The sequence below is a fragment of the Crocuta crocuta genome, unplaced genomic scaffold, assembly GCF_008692635.1.
Source record: "Crocuta crocuta isolate KB4526 unplaced genomic scaffold, BGI_CrCroc_1.0 scaffold345, whole genome shotgun sequence".
Classification (NCBI taxonomy): domain Eukaryota; kingdom Metazoa; phylum Chordata; class Mammalia; order Carnivora; family Hyaenidae; genus Crocuta; species Crocuta crocuta.
Genome location: NW_027527574.1, coordinates 2,878,903 through 2,897,605, shown reverse-complemented (window position 1 = coordinate 2,897,605; position 18,703 = coordinate 2,878,903). Strand labels below are relative to the sequence as shown.

At 38.0% G+C, this 18,703-nt stretch overlaps 1 protein-coding gene across 3 annotated transcripts in view; it reads left to right on the top strand.

The window, feature by feature from the left end:
* The window catches only part of IQCM (IQ motif containing M), a 503,262-nt gene that overhangs the window by 50,863 nt on the left and 433,696 nt on the right, over window positions 1-18,703 (top strand). For all 3 annotated transcript variants that reach the window (XR_013336742.1, XM_077770736.1, XM_077770746.1), the window contains exon 2: window positions 13,019-13,100. Coding sequence is in view for 2 of the 3 variants with exons in the window: in XM_077770736.1 (XP_077626862.1) it covers window positions 13,064-13,100 (37 nt within the window). In the remaining variant the exon portion in view is untranslated. The remainder of the gene's footprint in view (window positions 1-13,018; window positions 13,101-18,703) is intronic.

Here is an 18,703-nt window from a genome sequence, read left to right as displayed (position 1 = left end):
TTTTATGTTTATTATTATTTTCCCTTAATGTTCTTAAGATATTGTCTTCTATCAACTATCATTGCTGATGAGAGGCTTTGTCAAAGTTATCATCCCTTTCTGTATGGCTTATCTTTTCTCTATGTGGAGATTTATGTTTTTTAAGATTCGCTTTTTCATTATTCTTCAAATATTTATTGATTGATGACAGTTAGTGCTCTAGGTACTGGGTATTCATCAGTGTACAAAGCAGTAAAAATTCCCACATTCATAGATCTTACAGTCTAAGAAGTAAATATATTAGGTAAGGTAAAGCTAGCCATTATAATAAACACCTGATTATCATTGGCTTAATATTTTGAGATTTTATTTTTTATTTTTCACACTGTCTCTTATGGATGTTCCTAGTTAGGGAGTTCTCAAGATACAGGCTTCCTCTACTTTGTGACTGTGTCATCTTTAACACATACTTCTGATGCTGTACTGGGGTCACCAACGATCTAGTAGCCAGAGAGAGAAAAGATTGTGGAGAATTACATGGGAGGTCCCCCCCCCCAAAGTTTGTTATTTATTCTGACAGAAAGAGAGAGAGAGAGAGAGAGAGAGAGAGAATCCCAAGCAGTCTCCACAGTATCAGTGTATTGCCCTGTGAGGGGCTCAAACTCACCAACTGTGAAATCATCACCTGAGCTGAAACCAAGAGCTGGGTGCTTACTGACTAATCCATCCAGGCACCCTGGCATGGGAGGTTTTTTTTTTTTTTAAGTTTGTTTGTTTGTTTAGAGAGAGGGAGAAGAGCAGAGAAAGAGGAAGAGAGAATCCTGAACAGGTTCTGCACGTTGCCCCTGATGTGGGGCTTGAATTCATGAACTGTGAGATTATGACCTGAGCCAAAACCAAGATTCAGCTGCTTAACTGACTGAGCCATCCAGGTGCCCCAGCATGGGAGGTTTTAAAGGGCTAGGCTGGGAGGTGGATTTATCACTTTGGCCCATATTCTCATGGCTAGGACAAGGTCACATATTCACATTTAACTTCAAGTGTGCCTGGGAAAAGTAGTTCAGCTGTGGACTGAAGGAAGGAAGGGAAAACACGTTTGGGGATCAGCTAGCAGTTTCTGCCCTCCTACAAGTAAAACACATGGTATACTAAATAGTATTAGTGCTAAGGAGGAATGTAAATCAAGGAGGGAGCTAGGGAGGGCTGTGGGAGGTGGGATCACAACCGTATATAGGTAGCTGGTAAAGCCCTTACTCAGGGTACATTTGAGTACACACCTGCAAGAAGTGAAGGTTTGGTACCTCGTGGAGATCATAGGAAGAACATTTCAGACACAGCAAATAGCAAATGTAAATGTTTTGAAGTCAGAGGCAAGCCTGGTCTGGTTAGGGCAACCCGGAAAGCATTGTAGCTCCAGGAGAGTGAGCAAGGGGCTGGGGTAATAAATTAGGTTAGTGAGGTAACCCATAATGTAGGGCTGTGTGAGTCACCATTGGGTTTTGAATAGAGGGCATGATCTGACTTACATCTGGTTGCTGGGTTGAGAATAGATTGTAGGATAGGGGCAGGGAGCAGAATCATGCCAGTTAGAGGTACTTTAATAATCCAGGTAGGAAATAGCAATGGTTTGGACTAGAGTGTTAACAGTGAAGATAGTGCTACACTATCAGATTCAGAATCTATTTTGGAAGTATTGCTGGTTTAGGATTAGCCAATGGGTAGGATGTGAGATGTACAAAAAACTAAAAGGAGTCAGGGATGACTGTTCACCCTTAGTACCAGGAAGAGTGGAAATGTCATTTGCTGAGGTTGGGCAAATTATCAGAGGGAGGTTAGAACTCACTTTCAATATGAAAAGTTTGAGATGCCTTTATGACACTCAGATGGGAATGTGAAATAGTCAAGGAGAGAGGACCAGGCTGAAAATACTTATTTGTGAATCATAAACATAGAGATAGTATTTGAATCCATGAGGCTGGATGACATAACAAAATAAATATGTGTGGTGGGAAAGAAAAGAGATTCCAGGTCTGAGCCTGGAGACATTTTGATATTTTGAGGTCAGTGAGATGAGGAAGAACCAGCAAAAACATTGAGGAGGAGGTAAGAAAATGTAAGAGAAGGTCTGGAACAATGAGGGTTCCTAGGAGCCAAATGCAGAAAACATTTCAAGAATGAGTTAGTGATGAATTATGTAAATTGCAGTGGATAGGTGAACCAAGATAAGGGCTAAGAATTGGCAGTTGGGTTTGATAGCATGAAGGTCATCAGTGATCTTGATAGAAGAAATGCCAGGTTGTGTTCCCCAGGAAACAGACTCTGAGATAGAGATGAGTAAGAGGTTTGCTAAGAATTACTTTTGGAATTGCCATCTGTGGAAAAGTGGGAAGAAGGCAGGAAGTTGGGCTGTGATGAGTCCAATGAAGGTTGCAGCAAATCCCACAGGGAGTTCTAATGTTGAGATAGAGTAAGGTATCTGGACTTGCATAAACTCCTTATTGACTAGTCATCGGAAGTGGGTTGTCCTGGAAAGGGGCATGATTTTGGACAAGGTGACTCCTTAGCCAATGCAGTCTCAGAAAGGGTCATAACTGTTTTCCGGTGCATTTCTAGCAGCCGGGGAGTAAGTTCTTCTGAAGACTCTGGTTGGCGCATCACAGTCTATTAGAAGCAGTTTAGATGAAGTAGTGAGGGCAAAAGCCTGATGAGAGAAGGTTCAAAAATGAACGGGAAGACAGAAATCAGAGACATGAGCACAGATGCCTCTTTCCTTTTCATTCCTGATGCTCATCAAGAAGTGTCTGGATGTAGATTTATTTTTATTCTTCTTGCTTGGCATTCAGAGTGTACTTTCAATCTCAGGATTCATGTCATTTTTCAATACTGGCACTTCAAACATTGCTTTTTCTCCATTTTTTTTTCTTTTCTGGAACCTCTTTTATATACATGTTGACACCTTTCAGTCTATGTTTTATAAATTTTAATTGTTATTTACTCTTTTTATCTATATCTTATTTTATTATCTGGGAAATTCCTCAATATTATTTTTTAATTCACTGATTCTCTTATACTGTATCTAGTCTAGATTTTATTCTATATACTTGAATATATAAAATTTTTTCAAAGAATGTATTTTTAAATGTTTACTTATTTTTGAGAGAGAGAGCATGTGCATGCTAGCAGGGGAGGTGCAGAGACCGAGAGGGATAGAGGATCCAAAGCAGGCTCCATGCTGATAGCAGAGTCCAAGGTGGGGCTTGAACTCATGAACTATGAGACTGCGACCTCAGCCAAAGTCAGATGCTCAACCGAGTGAGCCACCCAGGTGCCCCTCAAAGAATATATTTTTATTCCAAGGGCTCTGATTTCTTTTTATGTCTTGATTTTATTTTTGGCTGCCTTGTTTCATATTTTCATTTATATTTTTAGGAATATTACTTCCTCCTCGGTCTCTTGGTGGAGTTTTAACCTACTTATTTTAAATTCTTTTCATATTCTTTTATCATTTTCATTTCCTGTGGTATTTCACGGTTCGTGGTTCAAGCTCCACGTCAGGCTCTGTGCTGACAGCGCAGAGCCTGGAGCCTGCTTCAGTTTCTGTGTCTCCCTCTCTCTTTGTCCCTCCCTGCTTGAGCACTATCTCTCTCTCAAAAATAAAATAAACATTAAAAAAATAAAAAATCCTTTATGGAATCTGCATGTATTTATAGATTCAAGAGTACAATTTGTTGCTAAGCTTTTCTAAGCATGCCATTGTCCCGAAATTCTTTCATTTCTTGTCTGATTACATTGACCAGTATGGACTCAAGGCATTCTCCTTTCCTTCTGCCCTATCCCACCCTCCACAAGTCAGCTACTTGTCCTGTTTCTCAGAAAACTCTTTTCTCTAACTTGTCTTTACATATCACTGGAGTCTTAAAGACTTTCAAATCTACATCTCTAAGGTGAAAGAGGAAATGATCTATATGGAAATGAGGGCTTAGATGGGCCAGGCTTAGGAGCTACACTGAATATTTTCATACAATTATTCATTCATTTGATCTCCTAGCAGCACTATGCGGCGTAAGAATGATTATGATCCATATTTTACAGATAAAAGAGCTCAAGCTTATAGAGTTATAGTAGTTAACCTAATTTATCTGGGACTGAGGTGGCTGCCAAGACTCAGGACCTTCAGTTTTAAAACCGCAAAGTCCTAGGTAAGCTGGGATGAATTGGTCCCCCAATGCCTAAGGTCAATGACGAGGAAGGTGCAAAGCCCTTGGCTTGAACCCAGGTCCTCTTGAGCCTACCAGTTTTGCTCTTCACACATTGTTATACTGTCTCCATTAGAGCAAAGTAGGAAAAAAATTCTGATTCAGAAAAAAACTGATTCAGAGAGGAGGTAGAAAATAAAGGCATGAAAGAATTCATGAAAGGACTGTAGTATTTCCTGGAAGGAATTTTGTTTGGGAAAATTGTGCTTTAGCAGGAGTGAGGAGACCTGAATTCTGGTTCCATTTCATCCACAAACCCAGTGTTGAGCTGGACAAATCACTTACATGCCCATACTGTTGTGTTCTCACCCATAAAATGAGGGCTAACAAGAAGGCAACTCCTAAGATTGTTTCCAAATTTAAAATAAACTCCAAAACTGTTTCATAGCCCATAAAGTTACAAGGTAATGGAGAAAGAAGAAATCTGAAAATAGATGTCAGGATTTACAGTATTCCATGATTTTGCTCAAATTTCTAGATCTAGCTCTTTAACATCAATGTGACTGTCTGAGCGCAGCCAAATTCCACTGAAACAGTTTAACAGTTCTGGCCTTTAATTTATTTTATTTAATTTGTGGTAATTAACTTTATGGTGTTTTCATTGTTGTCTCTAACTGTTTACATAATGTCCTAAACATCTCAGCAGGAGCTGCTTTATAAATCTGGTTTTCATTCTTTATTGTTATTTATAAAATGTTAATGTCTTCTATTTAAGGCACGTGTGATTAATAGCTGAGGGAATGTTCTTTTATAACAGCACAGTTTTCATCTGTGAAAAATCATGAGAAACACGGAGTCCCAACATGCCACAATTATTGTCAAAGGCATACCTGCATGTATTGAGATGTGAATCTTCCTAAGATACTTGGAAAGCATTTTTGATATAATAATAGAGTGTTTAAGAAATAAGGTACTGTGACATTTTTTAAAAAAATGAATTGTATCTGATATGTTTCTAACTAAAATTTCACCAAATTAAAATTTATAAGATACAACTTCCAGTATTTTTAACATTTCATTCAAGAAAAACCATACTTCCCTTATTACCTGCTCCCCTGCCCCTTTCTGTCAGTTATCTTAAGGTTAAATTCGAAGACTAGGAGTTTGAGGTGAGAAAAATGGGCATTAGTGTTGGCTTTTCTGAAACCAGTCTGTGTGTGTGTGTGTGTGTGTGTGTGTGTGTGTGTGTGTGTGATTACTACTCAATTTGGGCCAAAGTAATTAGCACCTTTTCTCATTTGGATAATTATGGTCTTCCTATCAAGGTAACTAGGTGTGTAAAATTAAACAATTCCATACATCACCCAGTGCTCATCACCACAAGTACACTCCTTAATCCCCATACTAGCTGTGGGAACTTGGAAAAGTTGCTTGAACTTCTCTGAACCTCAGTTTCTCCAGGCAGTGAAATGAAATCCTAACTACTCCCTGCAGCTGCTAGAAGGAGTAAACAAGATAATGTATGAATCCACTTCCTCCTCCACCCTCTTGCCTACAAAAGTCCTATTCACACTTTAGCCATCACTTTTTTGAGAAAAAAAGACAAAAAGACAGATACCACTTTTTTGAGAAAACCTTTTGTAATGGCTGTGGAACTATAGCCAGCTTTCCATGCTACATTTGGTGCCAGCACTATGGACTTTCCCTGTGTACCTATAGATCATCAGTTGGAAGTATGTATTCGTTTGTTGGTCATTTATTAATGTCAGTGTCACCCACTAGAGACCATCAGTTCCATTAAAAAAAACAAACAAACAAAGTCCATTAGCCACACTGCAAAAAAATCATGACATATTACATGGAAAATTTAGTAGTGGTGAGATTTCTAAGTAAATATTAGGAACTCTGTGAAAACTAAGCAGATTATAATGTTCAAGGACTTCTTGTAGGAATTCAAATCAACATTTTATGAGGTACTTATTACTTGACCAGCCATGTGATCAGCCTTATGGAAGACACAAAAGAAAAAAAAAACAAAAAACAAAAAACTAGTTCCTTCCCTAGTGGGACTTACAACCTAGTGCAGATATTGTTGGCTTTTAGCAAAGCTCTAAGCTTCATTTTTCTTTTGAGAAAGAGTAAGAACAGGAGAAATGAAACTGTCTATAATGATGAAAGTAGTGTTTTCAGAGCGTTAATAAGTTACTTTGAAAACCTAATAATTAAAACGTAAAATTTATTGTTAAATTTAATTTGATGTATAACATACTATCAGAAAAGTGCACAATTCCTAAGTATACAGCTCAGAGAATATTCACAAAGTAAGCACGCCTGTGTAACTACCATCTGATAAATATACACTACCATACCCTAGAGGCTTTCCCTGTGCCCCATCAGACATTATACCCTTTCTATTACCATTAATATTTTGACTTTAAAAAAATTTTTTTTAATGTTTTATTTATTTCTGAGAGAGAGAGAGAGAAAGACAGTGTGAGCAGGGGAGGGTCAGAGAGAGAGGGAGACACAGAATCTGAATCAGGCTCCAGGCTCTGAGCTCGCTGTCAGCACAGAGCCCAACGCGGGGCTCGAATCCACGAACATGTGAGATCATGACCTGAGCTGAAGTCGGACGTTTAACCGACTGAGCCACCCAGGTGCCCCTATTTTGCCTTTTTTGAACTTTATGTTAATGGAAGTAGACGTTCTGTCTTCTCCATGTATTATCTTAGGATTGTGTGTGTGTGTGTGTGTGTGTGTGTGTGTATGTGTGTGTTTTAATCAGTTATGTCTGTGTGTATAGAAGTTCATTCTCGCTGCTGTGACATACTGAATGCTTTGATTTATCTATTCTACTGTCAGTGGACACTTGAATTGCTTCCATTTTTTACCTGTTACAGAATCGTGCTGCAATGATCATTCTTAATATGTGTCTTTCAGTACACACTGTAAAGTGTTTCTGTTGGGAGTGGGAGGCTGGGCCATAGTTAGGCATAGTTTTAGGTTTTGAAGATACTGCCAAATAGTTTTCCAAAGATTACCAATTTACACTCCCAACAAGCAGTGAATTTATCTTTCAGTAGCTCTATATCCTTGCCAACACCTAGGATTTTGTGAAAGCCATTTGTTTAGGTGTGTGGTAGTTGTGGTTTTACTTTGTGTTTCCTTAATGACCAAAGAGTTTTTGAGCCATCTTTTCACATGCTGATTTCCCATTTGAAAATCCTCTTTGCAGTGTCCATTGCAATCATTTGCCCACTTTTATATTAACTTTATGGTGTATGTCTTTTCTTTTGGTTTGTCAGTTATCTATATTGTGTATGTTATTTTTGTGCTTATGATTTTGAAAAGTTCAGGAACTAAAAGTCAATATTTCAATTCTCTCTAGTAGTTGATCTCTTTACAAGGTATGGCTACATCTGACATTGATTGCTTCCCTTTCCCCCTAAGTTATTCCACTTGACCACTATGGAATGATAGTATTATCTTACTAACCCCAGCCTTCATCTCCTGTTGGTAAGCTTTGATCCTCAGTGGCCTTCAATGTGCATGTATTGCCAAATCCTATTTTATACATCTCTATATCAAAACCCTAAGATAAGAACACAGAAAACCTCTATAGCTTATTGCCTGTGGCTCAGAAGGACCAGTTTTACACATTGAAGCCAAACAGGAGAGAATTTGTATGTTTTAGCTAAGAGTATTTTAAAGCATCATGTGTGAGTCTTCTTAGTTTAACATCTCCTTTTTAATGACTTGAGAAGTGAAATGATATTATCTTCAGTGATTTGAAGACCTCAATATTTTATGTAAAACCAAGAATACTTGAGATCTCCTAATTAAGTGTCCGTGTCCATTCAAGCCCACAAGGAAATAGAGCACTATGTCTGTTTTATGAAGTCAAACCTTACATCCACAAGGCACCTGGGAAATTACTGACTGGGCATCTCTAACCCTGGAGTGTGGGGCAGTGAGGGCTATGAGGGGAGAGGGTCTGAGACTCTATTGAGTGAGAACAGCTAGGCTTTCATCTGTTGTCCTCATTGACTTCTGAGAAAGTGTTCCTTTAAACATAGGTTGAAACTGCTCTTTTAAGAATTGTGTGTCTATTTTAAATCCTTCACTTATAGACAGGAATTCAGGAAGGAAGTGGAATTCCATGAGGTTAAGTGGTTTGGCTGAGATCGCACACTTTGGCAATGACAGAATCAGGACTGAAATCCAACTTTGCTATCTCCACAGTCCTCTGAGACTCTGATATTTGTGTCAGCTGGAGCAATATCCTAATGATTCAATTGTGTCCTTTTCCTTCCCACTTCCTGGCTCTGAGAAATATATTCATCCAAGTTAATTAGACAATCAGAGGGAGGTTTCTACGTCAGGAAAGGAATGTGTTTGCCACTGTTACATGTTCCCCAGGATCCCAGCTTAGTTGATATTGATGATTGTGAATTCATAAAGTATCTTCTTTCCAACTCATTTTATGGCCATCTCATGAATTTGGTTCATAATTTTAATTATGCAGTTATAAGGTTTTTTTCTCCTATTCTCTGAGTATATCTTTTTACTCATTATGGATGTCTAACATTGGCTCTGTTATATTGGACCTAGTGAGGACTTGTTCTGTTTCATTTTCTTTCCCTGTACTCCTTTTTTGTTTTCTCATTACTATTGTTTGGTGCCAGCATATCTGATATCTGGTCTGAGGGACAAGGAGACTTGGCAGAGAGAAGTTAGGAAGTAAATCTGGAGAGTGACCCGAAGGTCCTTGTTGTCTTGAAAGGAGAAAAAGTGGAGGAGGGCTCACACTTATCAGGGAATGAAACAGGACAGGCATCAGGACAAAACCTGAGAGGGGGACCTTGGTGGCCAGGGGTTGAGAGCACATGAGGAGGGTTGCACAGGAATGTGATAGAAAGAGGTCAGACCTCATCCACTTTCTTGGATATTCTGCTCAGAGGAAAGTGGAGAGGGACTAGAGGAAGACACAAACTCTTAACTTCACTGTTTTGAGTTTAGGGGCCAGTTAGAATTACATATAAAAGCAATGTAATGATAGATTTTAGAAACTAATGGGGCCTTCCAGGTCTTCTTGCCCAACAATTTTTTTTTGCAAATAAGGAAACTAAGGCTAAAAGAAGTCAAAGCAAGCCCCTTGGTGCAGTTCTGGATGGAGCTATGGGATGACAGTCCTGTATTTTTTATCCATATTTACTCAGTTGCAAGAGAGAGAAAGCCCAAGGCAAGAAGCTGAGTNGTCTTCTTCAATTTCCTTCATAAGTTTTCTATAGTTTTCATCATACAGATCTCTTGTATCCTTGGTTAGGTTTATTCCGAGGTATTTTATGGTTTTTTGTGAAATTGTGAATGGGAGCAGTTTCTTGATTTCTCTTTCTGTTGAGAAGCTGAGTTTTATTCTAAATGCATTTGAAAGTCATGGAAAGGGAATGATATGCTCTGATACACATTTAAGAAGACAACCTCTGCTGTGTGGAGAATGAATGGGAATAGGATTAGATTGGAAATTGAGAGAGCGGTTAGGAGGCTATTTCAGCATTCCAGGAATGAAATGATTGTGACTGGGAGAGGGAAGATGAGGAGAAGCAGATGTATTTTGAAGTTAAAATGTAGAAGGCTTGATGGATTGCATGTGGTAGGTAAAAATACAGGAAGAATCAACGTTTTATGGCTTGAGCAACTAGGTAGATATAGATGGAGAAGTGGAGAGGGACTAATGTGATTGAAGGTTAGGAGGATTGCTCTCATTTATCCTTATCTTCACTGTTGAAACTGTGTGTCTACATCGCTGGACCATGATGTGTTTCCCCAAGTACTGCTAAGAACCATAGGGCAGATTTTTTGTTTGGTTGGTTTTGTTTTTGTTTTTGTCACCAGGATCCTTAATTATATAAGGTACCATGATAAATTCTTACCAGTCATCTGCTTTGGAAGGATAAGCTAAGGCGATAAGGTAGGGAAATGCTGTTTCTACTTTTGTTTGTTTGTTTTTTTATCTACATAGAGATAGAATTAGAAACCCTTAGCATTCCTATAACCTGATAGGAGAGCCATGAGCATCCTCTGGAGGAGAAAAGGGGAAAGCACTTTTTCACAGATATGCCTGAAAAGACATGAGAAGGTAGGGCATCCTTTTACAGCATGCTGTTGACATAAACTCATTCCATAAACAGTTTTTGAAATCCTTCTAAATGCCAGGTCTGTTTAAGGCCCTGGGACTATAACAGGGAAGAAAAGAAAGCCCTTCCTTTGTGGAAGTCACATTCCAGAACACTGCTTGTCAGTGCCTCCTTCTAAATATTTCAGTGGTTTGTTGCCCATTTCAACAGCATATAGTCTAACCCTCTGCATAAATCAGAGCCACCACTTGCTATCTCCCAAACCATGTGCTTTCTCACCTTGCATTTGCTGTTTCTCTCACCTGTCTGCTTCTCTGTCCCTCTTAAACCAGCCATTCTGACCCATGTGGGACAGATCTGATACTCAGTGCCATACAGGTAGGCTGGCCATCATCCAATTCTAATTGGTTGATGCCTGTGCTGAACCAGTTATTCATATTTCACTATTATTCCAACAATCACCCTTCCAGATTTTGCTCAGTCTCCCTTAAACACTTTTCTTAGGTCACTTTCTTAGCCTTCAGTGGGCTCATCTTCATTTCAACTCATGGCACTCATGTATTTATATCACTTATTTACAAAGCTCACGTACTTTCATATGGCATCTGACATACAGTTGTTTGGATTTTATTTAAAATTTTGACTTCTGTGTTTGCCTTTTCTCCCAAAATGGACGAAGTAGCCCCTGGAAAACCCAGGTACTAGATGTACACTTATTAATTAAATTTGATCAATATATCAGGAGGTACTCAACATTTCATAACTGTCTGCTGGGGATGTAAAGTGGAGAGGGACCCTATCTGCTGATATTCTGTGCCACTTATCTTTAAGCAATTCCATCCTCCAGGGTTTCGTCTACCCCCAGCTCCTGTCTCAGTTATCCTCCATCACCTCAGGTTTGCGGGGGCATTACCACGCCAGCACCCCTTAGGATGCTTGGCTAGTTTTGTGCATTAAGAGGACTGTGGGACAGCTTGCTTGCCAGCCAGTTTAATGTAGGCTGACACTCCTGGCATACTGAATTAAGGTGGAGGAGCCAACTGCCCCAGAGAAGTGTCCATTGCTATGGAGATTAAAACAAGAAAATGACAGAGCACAAAACACCTTTATTTTCTTCTTATATTTAAATGGAAAGGAGACAGTAATTAAGCCAGATCAGAAGATGAGTTTTGATTGTTAATTGCTAAGGGAGGTGCAGTACTTTAATTTGTCCCAGTTCATTTGTACAATCAGGCAGATGAGGTACATGGTCTGTACTCTTGCCCATGGTATAATGTTGACAATTTGAGAATTAATCATTTTTGGATGTTCCAGATTTGTTATTTTAAAACTAACTGCAATATTTCCCCCCTCTGGGTAGAAGCTGAGGAAAATTGTTGTAGCCTTTTACCTAAGATCATGCAGCCATTGAGTCATGACTTCCATAGAGCCATAATGGCTTGTGCGTTTACTCAGATAATGTCCAAATTATTTAACAGGTCTTAATACTTCACCATGGTTTGATGCTATAGTCAGTTAACTAAAAATTATACCTAGAGTTTTAGAACAAGAGGGTCTGTGGGACTCTGTAAAGCATTTAATATTCCTATTTCTAATTATAAAGCCATGTGAGCACACAGTGATATGCATTGGTATAACTGACTCCCTGGCTGTAGGGGCAACATTTGAAGCATTTTGGGTAATCCTTTGGAAGAAGGACTCAGTTTAGTCAACATAGTAATCACCCTTTTACTGAGTACCTCCACAGTGTGATGCACTGAGCTGGGAATCAGGAAATTCAAGGCAAAAGGCAGGGGTTCACTTCTCCAGCTGAACATTTGAATCTTTTGGGACACTTAAAAAAAAGAACAACAACGCAGATGCCTAGGCCCCACTCTAGACCTTGATTTTATTTTTAACCATCTCCCACCCAAGCAACTCTAATAGACATCCAGGTTTGAGGAGCCACTGATATAAAGTACAGTTTGGTTTTCAAGGCACTTAGAATTTAATTGAGAATATAGGACTTCTATTTATATCTATCACTTTTTTTTTTTAAGCTCCCTATGCAGAAGCATATAGTAAGTTTCAAGTAAGAGGTATGGACATCATAACTACTGTGTTTACAAGAACAGGCCTCTAGAGGCCAGGGTGATCATGGAAGAGGTAGGATTTGAGACTATGCTTAAGGATGTGTAGGACATAAGAAAACAAAGATGTGAGAACAGGGCATTCTGAGTAGAAAACTAACATCAACCTAAGCTCAAGTGCGTTGGCTCAAGGCAAGGATATGTAAGGTATGTGCCAGGTATTAACTGGATATTAGTGGGAAAATAGTGAAAATTCAGAGGGGCCTGTATAGGGACTTGGGCCCAAAAATCTGGATTTGAGTTCTTTACATGCCATGAAATATATGCTTACTTTGACAAGTTGTTTCATATCTTTGAACTCCAGTTTCCACATCTGCCAAAAGTGGGATAAGTTCCCATCGGGTTGTTTGGAACCAGTAAGGTGATATGTATACAAGCACTTGGTAAACCATAGAACCCCCCCAATGCTAGCTTTTGTTGTTTGTCTTTTGGAGGGTCAGGCATTGGAGATTTTAGAGCAGAGGAGTGATGTATTAAAACGTTAATCATTCATCCTATTTTTTTCATGAGTGGGTGAAAGAAGGAGCTAAAAACAAGTATTTACTATCAGTGCATTATTTAATGTGATTTTGTTTAGGGACTGAAGCCCAACTCTCAAAAAAGATCACCCTAGCTGCCCATCATGGCTGCTGGAGAAGCTACGCCTGATAAAGCAGAAGGTTAGTATTGCTCTTCCCTAATGCCTCAGTGCACAATGCATGGTACTCCAACAGTTTTGAGAAACTTCTAAATTAATCTCTGGAGCATTAAAGTTATTGGTGTGCCTTGTAAGAATTCACCTCATTCTCTTTATTTAAATATACCCAACCTTTGAGAAATCTTTAACAACTTTTAATTTAGTGTGCTATCCAATATGGTATCTACTAGCCACATAAGGCTATTCATTGCTTGAAATGTGACCAGTGAAAGTAAGGACTAAATATTTAATTTTAATCGTTTTAATTTAGATTTAATTAATTTTAATTTCATTGTAATTTAATTCATTAAAATATTTAATCCAGTTATTGGAAAACTTTTAACCATGTTTAGAGCAACTTGGGTATGTGAATATACTTTTGCAAGTAGATATTTTAGAATACCTGAATAGATTATTTTTTGATTAAAGGCTAGCATCTGAATTAAGAGGTGTGTTAGTGTAAAATATGTAGAGGATTTTTGAAGACAACAAAAAAGAATGTAAATATCATTAATTTTTAATATCAACTGATGGCAAAATGATAATATTTGGGATATATATTACTTAAATAAAATCTATAACAATTAGTTATGTATGTTTTTTAAATTAATTTCCTCTTTTCGATTTTAGAAATGTGACTACTAGAAAATTTTAAATTATATTTGGCTCACATTGTATTTCTTTAAAAAATTTTTTAAATGTTTAGTTATTTTTGGGAAAGAGAGAGAGAAAGAGCATGAACGGGGGAAGGGCAGAGAGAGAAGAAGACACGGAATCTGAAGCAGGCTCCAGGCTCCGAGCTGTCAGAATTGGCAGCACAAAGCCTGACATGGGGCTCGAACCCACAAACCACGAGATCATGACCTGAGCCCAAACTGGACACCTTACTGACTAAGGCCACCCAGGCACCCTTCACATTGTATTTCTTTTAGAGCTAATTTACACTTGGAAACTCTGTAGGAAATCTTAAATTTAGGCTTAGGTAGCCAGATTGAGAAACATAGTTCTGCATAGTGGCTGAGATCATGAAGATTTCCTGTTAGGCTACCTCTCTTTGGCTCTTGTGACCTCAGGCAGTATATGATAGAGGCCAGCCAGCTTCTATTCTGAGCTACAAATAGAGCACTATGTGGATTACCTTAACTCTCTGTCTATCTGGATAATACAGCACATTTTTAAGATGGATAGGGCAGAAGGGAAGAAGATTCATAAAGTAGAGGAAGAATGTTCTCTAGTTCCATTTTGCCTTAGGGTCATGCCCATAATTAGTTAAATTATATTTGAAGTCTTCATACTGAGAGTTGGAAATTCCCCTGTATCTCCTTCACAACCTAATCCCACTCTGGGAAAGATTAACATAGAGAGATTGTTTCGGAAGGAAGGTACTGTAAAATCTCCCTCAGGTAGGTAGGAAATTTTAATCAGTTTATTGTTTCAAAGAGGATAAACCACTTGGCTAAAGAAGGAATAAAGAAAGTGAAGGAATGAGGAAAAGTGTGTAAGAGACAACTCAACAGAATTCTGATTCATTGGAACGGAACAGTTGGGTCTTAGTACAGAATGTGCTGTGGAAAAAATTGTCGAATATGGGTTTGAGGCGATGATAGCCATATGCTACTTGGAATTTGAGTGTCACTTGGATTTTAGGGGGTACCTGGGTCGCCCAGTTGGTCACAATTTGTGAGACTGAGCCCTGCGTTGGGCTCTGTGCTGCTCCTCCTCTGCTTTTGCTCTCTCTCACACTCTTTAAAAATAAATAAACTTTAAAAAAATAAATTATTTTGAAAATAAATTAGACAAATTATATTTTCTTCACTTACATGTAATGAAATTGAATATAAACTATTTTATTTGAGGTTTCTCTTCAAAGAGCTTCCCTTCACTTTCTGTTTCCATAACTCTTTGCCCTGGAATGAATTAAACCATCTTACTTTCAGCTTCCCTCTCCTGCACCTTGTCTCTAAGCTTCTCCCTTCTCCTGACTTAACCTTGCCTGTCTTCTGAACCTGCTTTTAGAAGGAGATCTTTCAGCACACACAGTAGTATTCAAACCTTTGTTTATTTGTTTTTTACTTCTTTGCTGTGTGTGTATTTTTAGCCAAGGGATATTTCCTACAAAATGAAAACTTAGGAAGAGCTCAAATATGTAAAAGAGATAAGGCCTGAGCTGCTGTGATTGAAAGAAGGAAAGGCCCTGAAGGCACATGAAATTGATAAAGTACAGTTTTGAAACCACTGTCTTAGTCTGGATTTGATTCACTGTTTTATTTCTCTTGGGATATTTCTGTTTTAAACCTTATCTCTAATAATACAATGCAAAGTCTCATATCTTTAAAGGGAAATTCGTACATTAGCAAGCTGGCAGTAGGGGGTGTTGGTGACTTATGCTGGCCTCCATCCTTTCAATATATGTGTCATACTAAATGTCATGGCACTTACTTACAATTTTTTTTTTCCTGGCATTAGGCTCTAAGTGCCTGGAAGGCAGAGGTACCTAATGTCCTATTTATTTTGACACATTTAGCACCAAATCAGCACTAAATTTAGCACATTTAGCATCTGGGACTTAGTAGGTGCTTAATGAACATATGCTGAACTAAATCTCATTGAGTCTGAAGTATAGCTTTTCTAACACCTGTGAAATCAAACACATAGGCACTTACTTTGACTATATAGGCAAAGAAGACCTTAGCCATATAGCCATACATCTTTGTTCAGGATATCTCCTTAGTAAGTTTTTGTGGTGTCTCTGAAGAATGCACCCTGTTTGTAGAAAGAATAAAAACTCTCTTAGGAAGGCCACTTATTTTTTTATGACCCAGATATTTTATTGTTATTCCACAAGACAAGTGAAAAATTTCCACCAAATGCATTATGAAAAAATGTTCATAGCAGTGTTATTCGCAGTTGCTCCAAACTTGGAATAGCCCAAATGTCCATCAACAGAAGAATGGGTAAACAGTTTGTATTAGTATTGTGTTGCTGCTACAACAAAAATTACCAAACACATTTTTGCTAGTTCCTTGGACTTTCTAGGGGCAGAAAAGATTTTTGCAATGATACAATCAAGAGATGGCCAATGGTTCGTTCCCTGTCATAAATTCCATAATTAGATCTTCTTTTGATGTCTTCACTTCAGAGATTTACTTGAGCAGTTATACAGAAACTCTAAAGCATTAAAAGAAATCAAAGTTTAAGAATTATCAATCATAATAGCATTAACCTGATGATATATGAAGAGCAGATTTTTAAAAATGTATATGTAAAATAAATGTAAGAAAATATTTTAGGCTAGTGAAATCTTTTAGCCTTAGAAATTCATTATCTTTCCCCATAGAAATGTTAATATTTATATTCATGTTTTATGTAAGTAGTATAAGTATTTCAATCTCTTCATGAACTTTATCATGAAATATTGGTTACTTCTTATAATGATTTTTTTTATTGCTTTTGGGGGTTTAGTAACTTGAGGAATCCAAAATATAAAGAAATAGTATTATTTGCAAACCTATTAATTAATTAGTCTTGGATAAAAAGAACTATAATAAGATCAGACTTATTCAAACTAATTTAGAAAGTTGAAATTTATCTTTGTGCCACTGAAGAAATGAGAACTGACTAATGGAATTAATTATATAAACATGGTTGGAGAAAAGTTTAGCTCAATGATAGTAATATACCACAGTAACTACAGTAATAATTGCTCACATTGATTGAAAGCTTATTATGTGCCAGGCTCTGTGCTAAGTGCTTTGTAACCAAGTGCAATTAAATCCTCAAAACTCTGTGCAAGATATATTCTTATTATTGTTCTCATTTCACAAATGAGAAAACGAAGGCTTAAGACAATAAAATAAGGTTCATGAGCAAATTGTAATGCAAGACCAAAATAGTGTGACTCGGGAATGAGAGCTCTTAAAAGTCATTCTATATGCTATGGATATGTATTTTCAAATAAAAAAAAGCCCTAATTATACATTTTTTTAAAGAGAAGGAGCAGACCTTGACACCCTCTGCTTAATAATTGAAGTTCTAATGCACACTTGAATGTATAAAAGCTGCATGCTTGTATACTTACCCTATTATGAACAAAGAAATGGAAACTTCAAAGATTATTAACTGGATGGATTATTAACATCAAAATTGTTTAATTTCTCATAATTTTAGACTCATTTGTTGAATATATAAATATCCTTAGAAATTTTAAAGTTAAGGAACATACACTAGAGCTTTGCCTTTTCTAAGGGACTGAGATATGAATTCTCTTGTGTTACCTTAAAAATTTAACTTTTTGGTTCAAAGGCTAATTTTTAGTTACAGGAGAAAATCAGAACAGCTGCCTCAGGATCTTAAATGCCAATGAAGGCTTGGGATTGCCGACCTGGAGTCAGTGTATCTACATGCTCTCAGTTGGAGTCATTTCAGGATCTGTGAGAAGTTACTTTCTTTTGATGATGGCTGCCTTTCTCTACCCCTTTAAGAACAATCCCAGGCCTTGTTCTGTTCAAGAACACCATAGCCTCACTGTATGGGTTCACTGTGGCAGTCCCTCAATGAGTCAGAATCTACTTGCTGGCTCCAGGAAGGCCATTAGGGTTGCTAGGGTGTATACTAGTTCCTCCACAGTTCAGAGGTGACAGGTGGCTCTTGGTGATGGGGAGAAGCAGACATACTGGTCATTAAAGAGCCCAGCTAGGAGTAAAATGCTGGCTTGGGAATTTAACTACTCTAAGGCAGATTTATAGTTGTGACGGGGAAAATCAGAACAGCTCTTTCAGGACATTAAGTTATAATAAAGGCTCAGGATTGACAGCTTGAAATGAAAGTGTCTTGGTCTATTCAGGCTGCTGTAACAAATATCATATTCTGAGTGGCTTATAAGCAACAGAAATTTATTTCTCACAGTTCTGGAGACTGGGAGGTCTGAGATAATGGTGCCATCAGATATGATATCTGCTGAGGCCTGCTTTCTCACTGATGGATGTCTTCTCACTGTGTGCTCACAGGGTAGAAGGGACTACCTAGCTCTCTGGAGACTTCTTTATAAGGGCACTAATCTGGATCATGAGGGCTTTACCTTCCCAAAAGCCCCACCTCCTAGTACCATAAATCAGGCATTAAGTTTCAACATATGAATTTTTAGGGAATACATATCTTTAGTCCGTAGCAGAAAGTGGCAATGAAGTACTAATATTTCACTAGAGTGACCAGGCAAACCTCATTGGAGTCTTCAGTACTCACAAAGAGTGGATGGCATCAGGAAAAGAAGATGTGTTGAAAAAAACAGGAAGCAACTCAGGACAATGACTCCTGGGTGGGCTTCCAGCTCGGCTGACTTTGGTAGGCATTTGGGCCTTCTGCGTGTCAGAGCTTTGCCTATATATGAAGACTAGATCATCTCCAAGGTCTTGTTTGGAATGAAGACATGATAGTTTCACCAAAACTCAGTAACTTAATCATCTCATGTATGAATAAGTTATATTGCTTGTCATGTGTATGACTCATGGAGGTACTGTAATTATAAGGGAAGTTCCATTGGTCAGAAGGATGAATTTGAAGGAGAAAAGCTCATCACGAGGGGAAGAT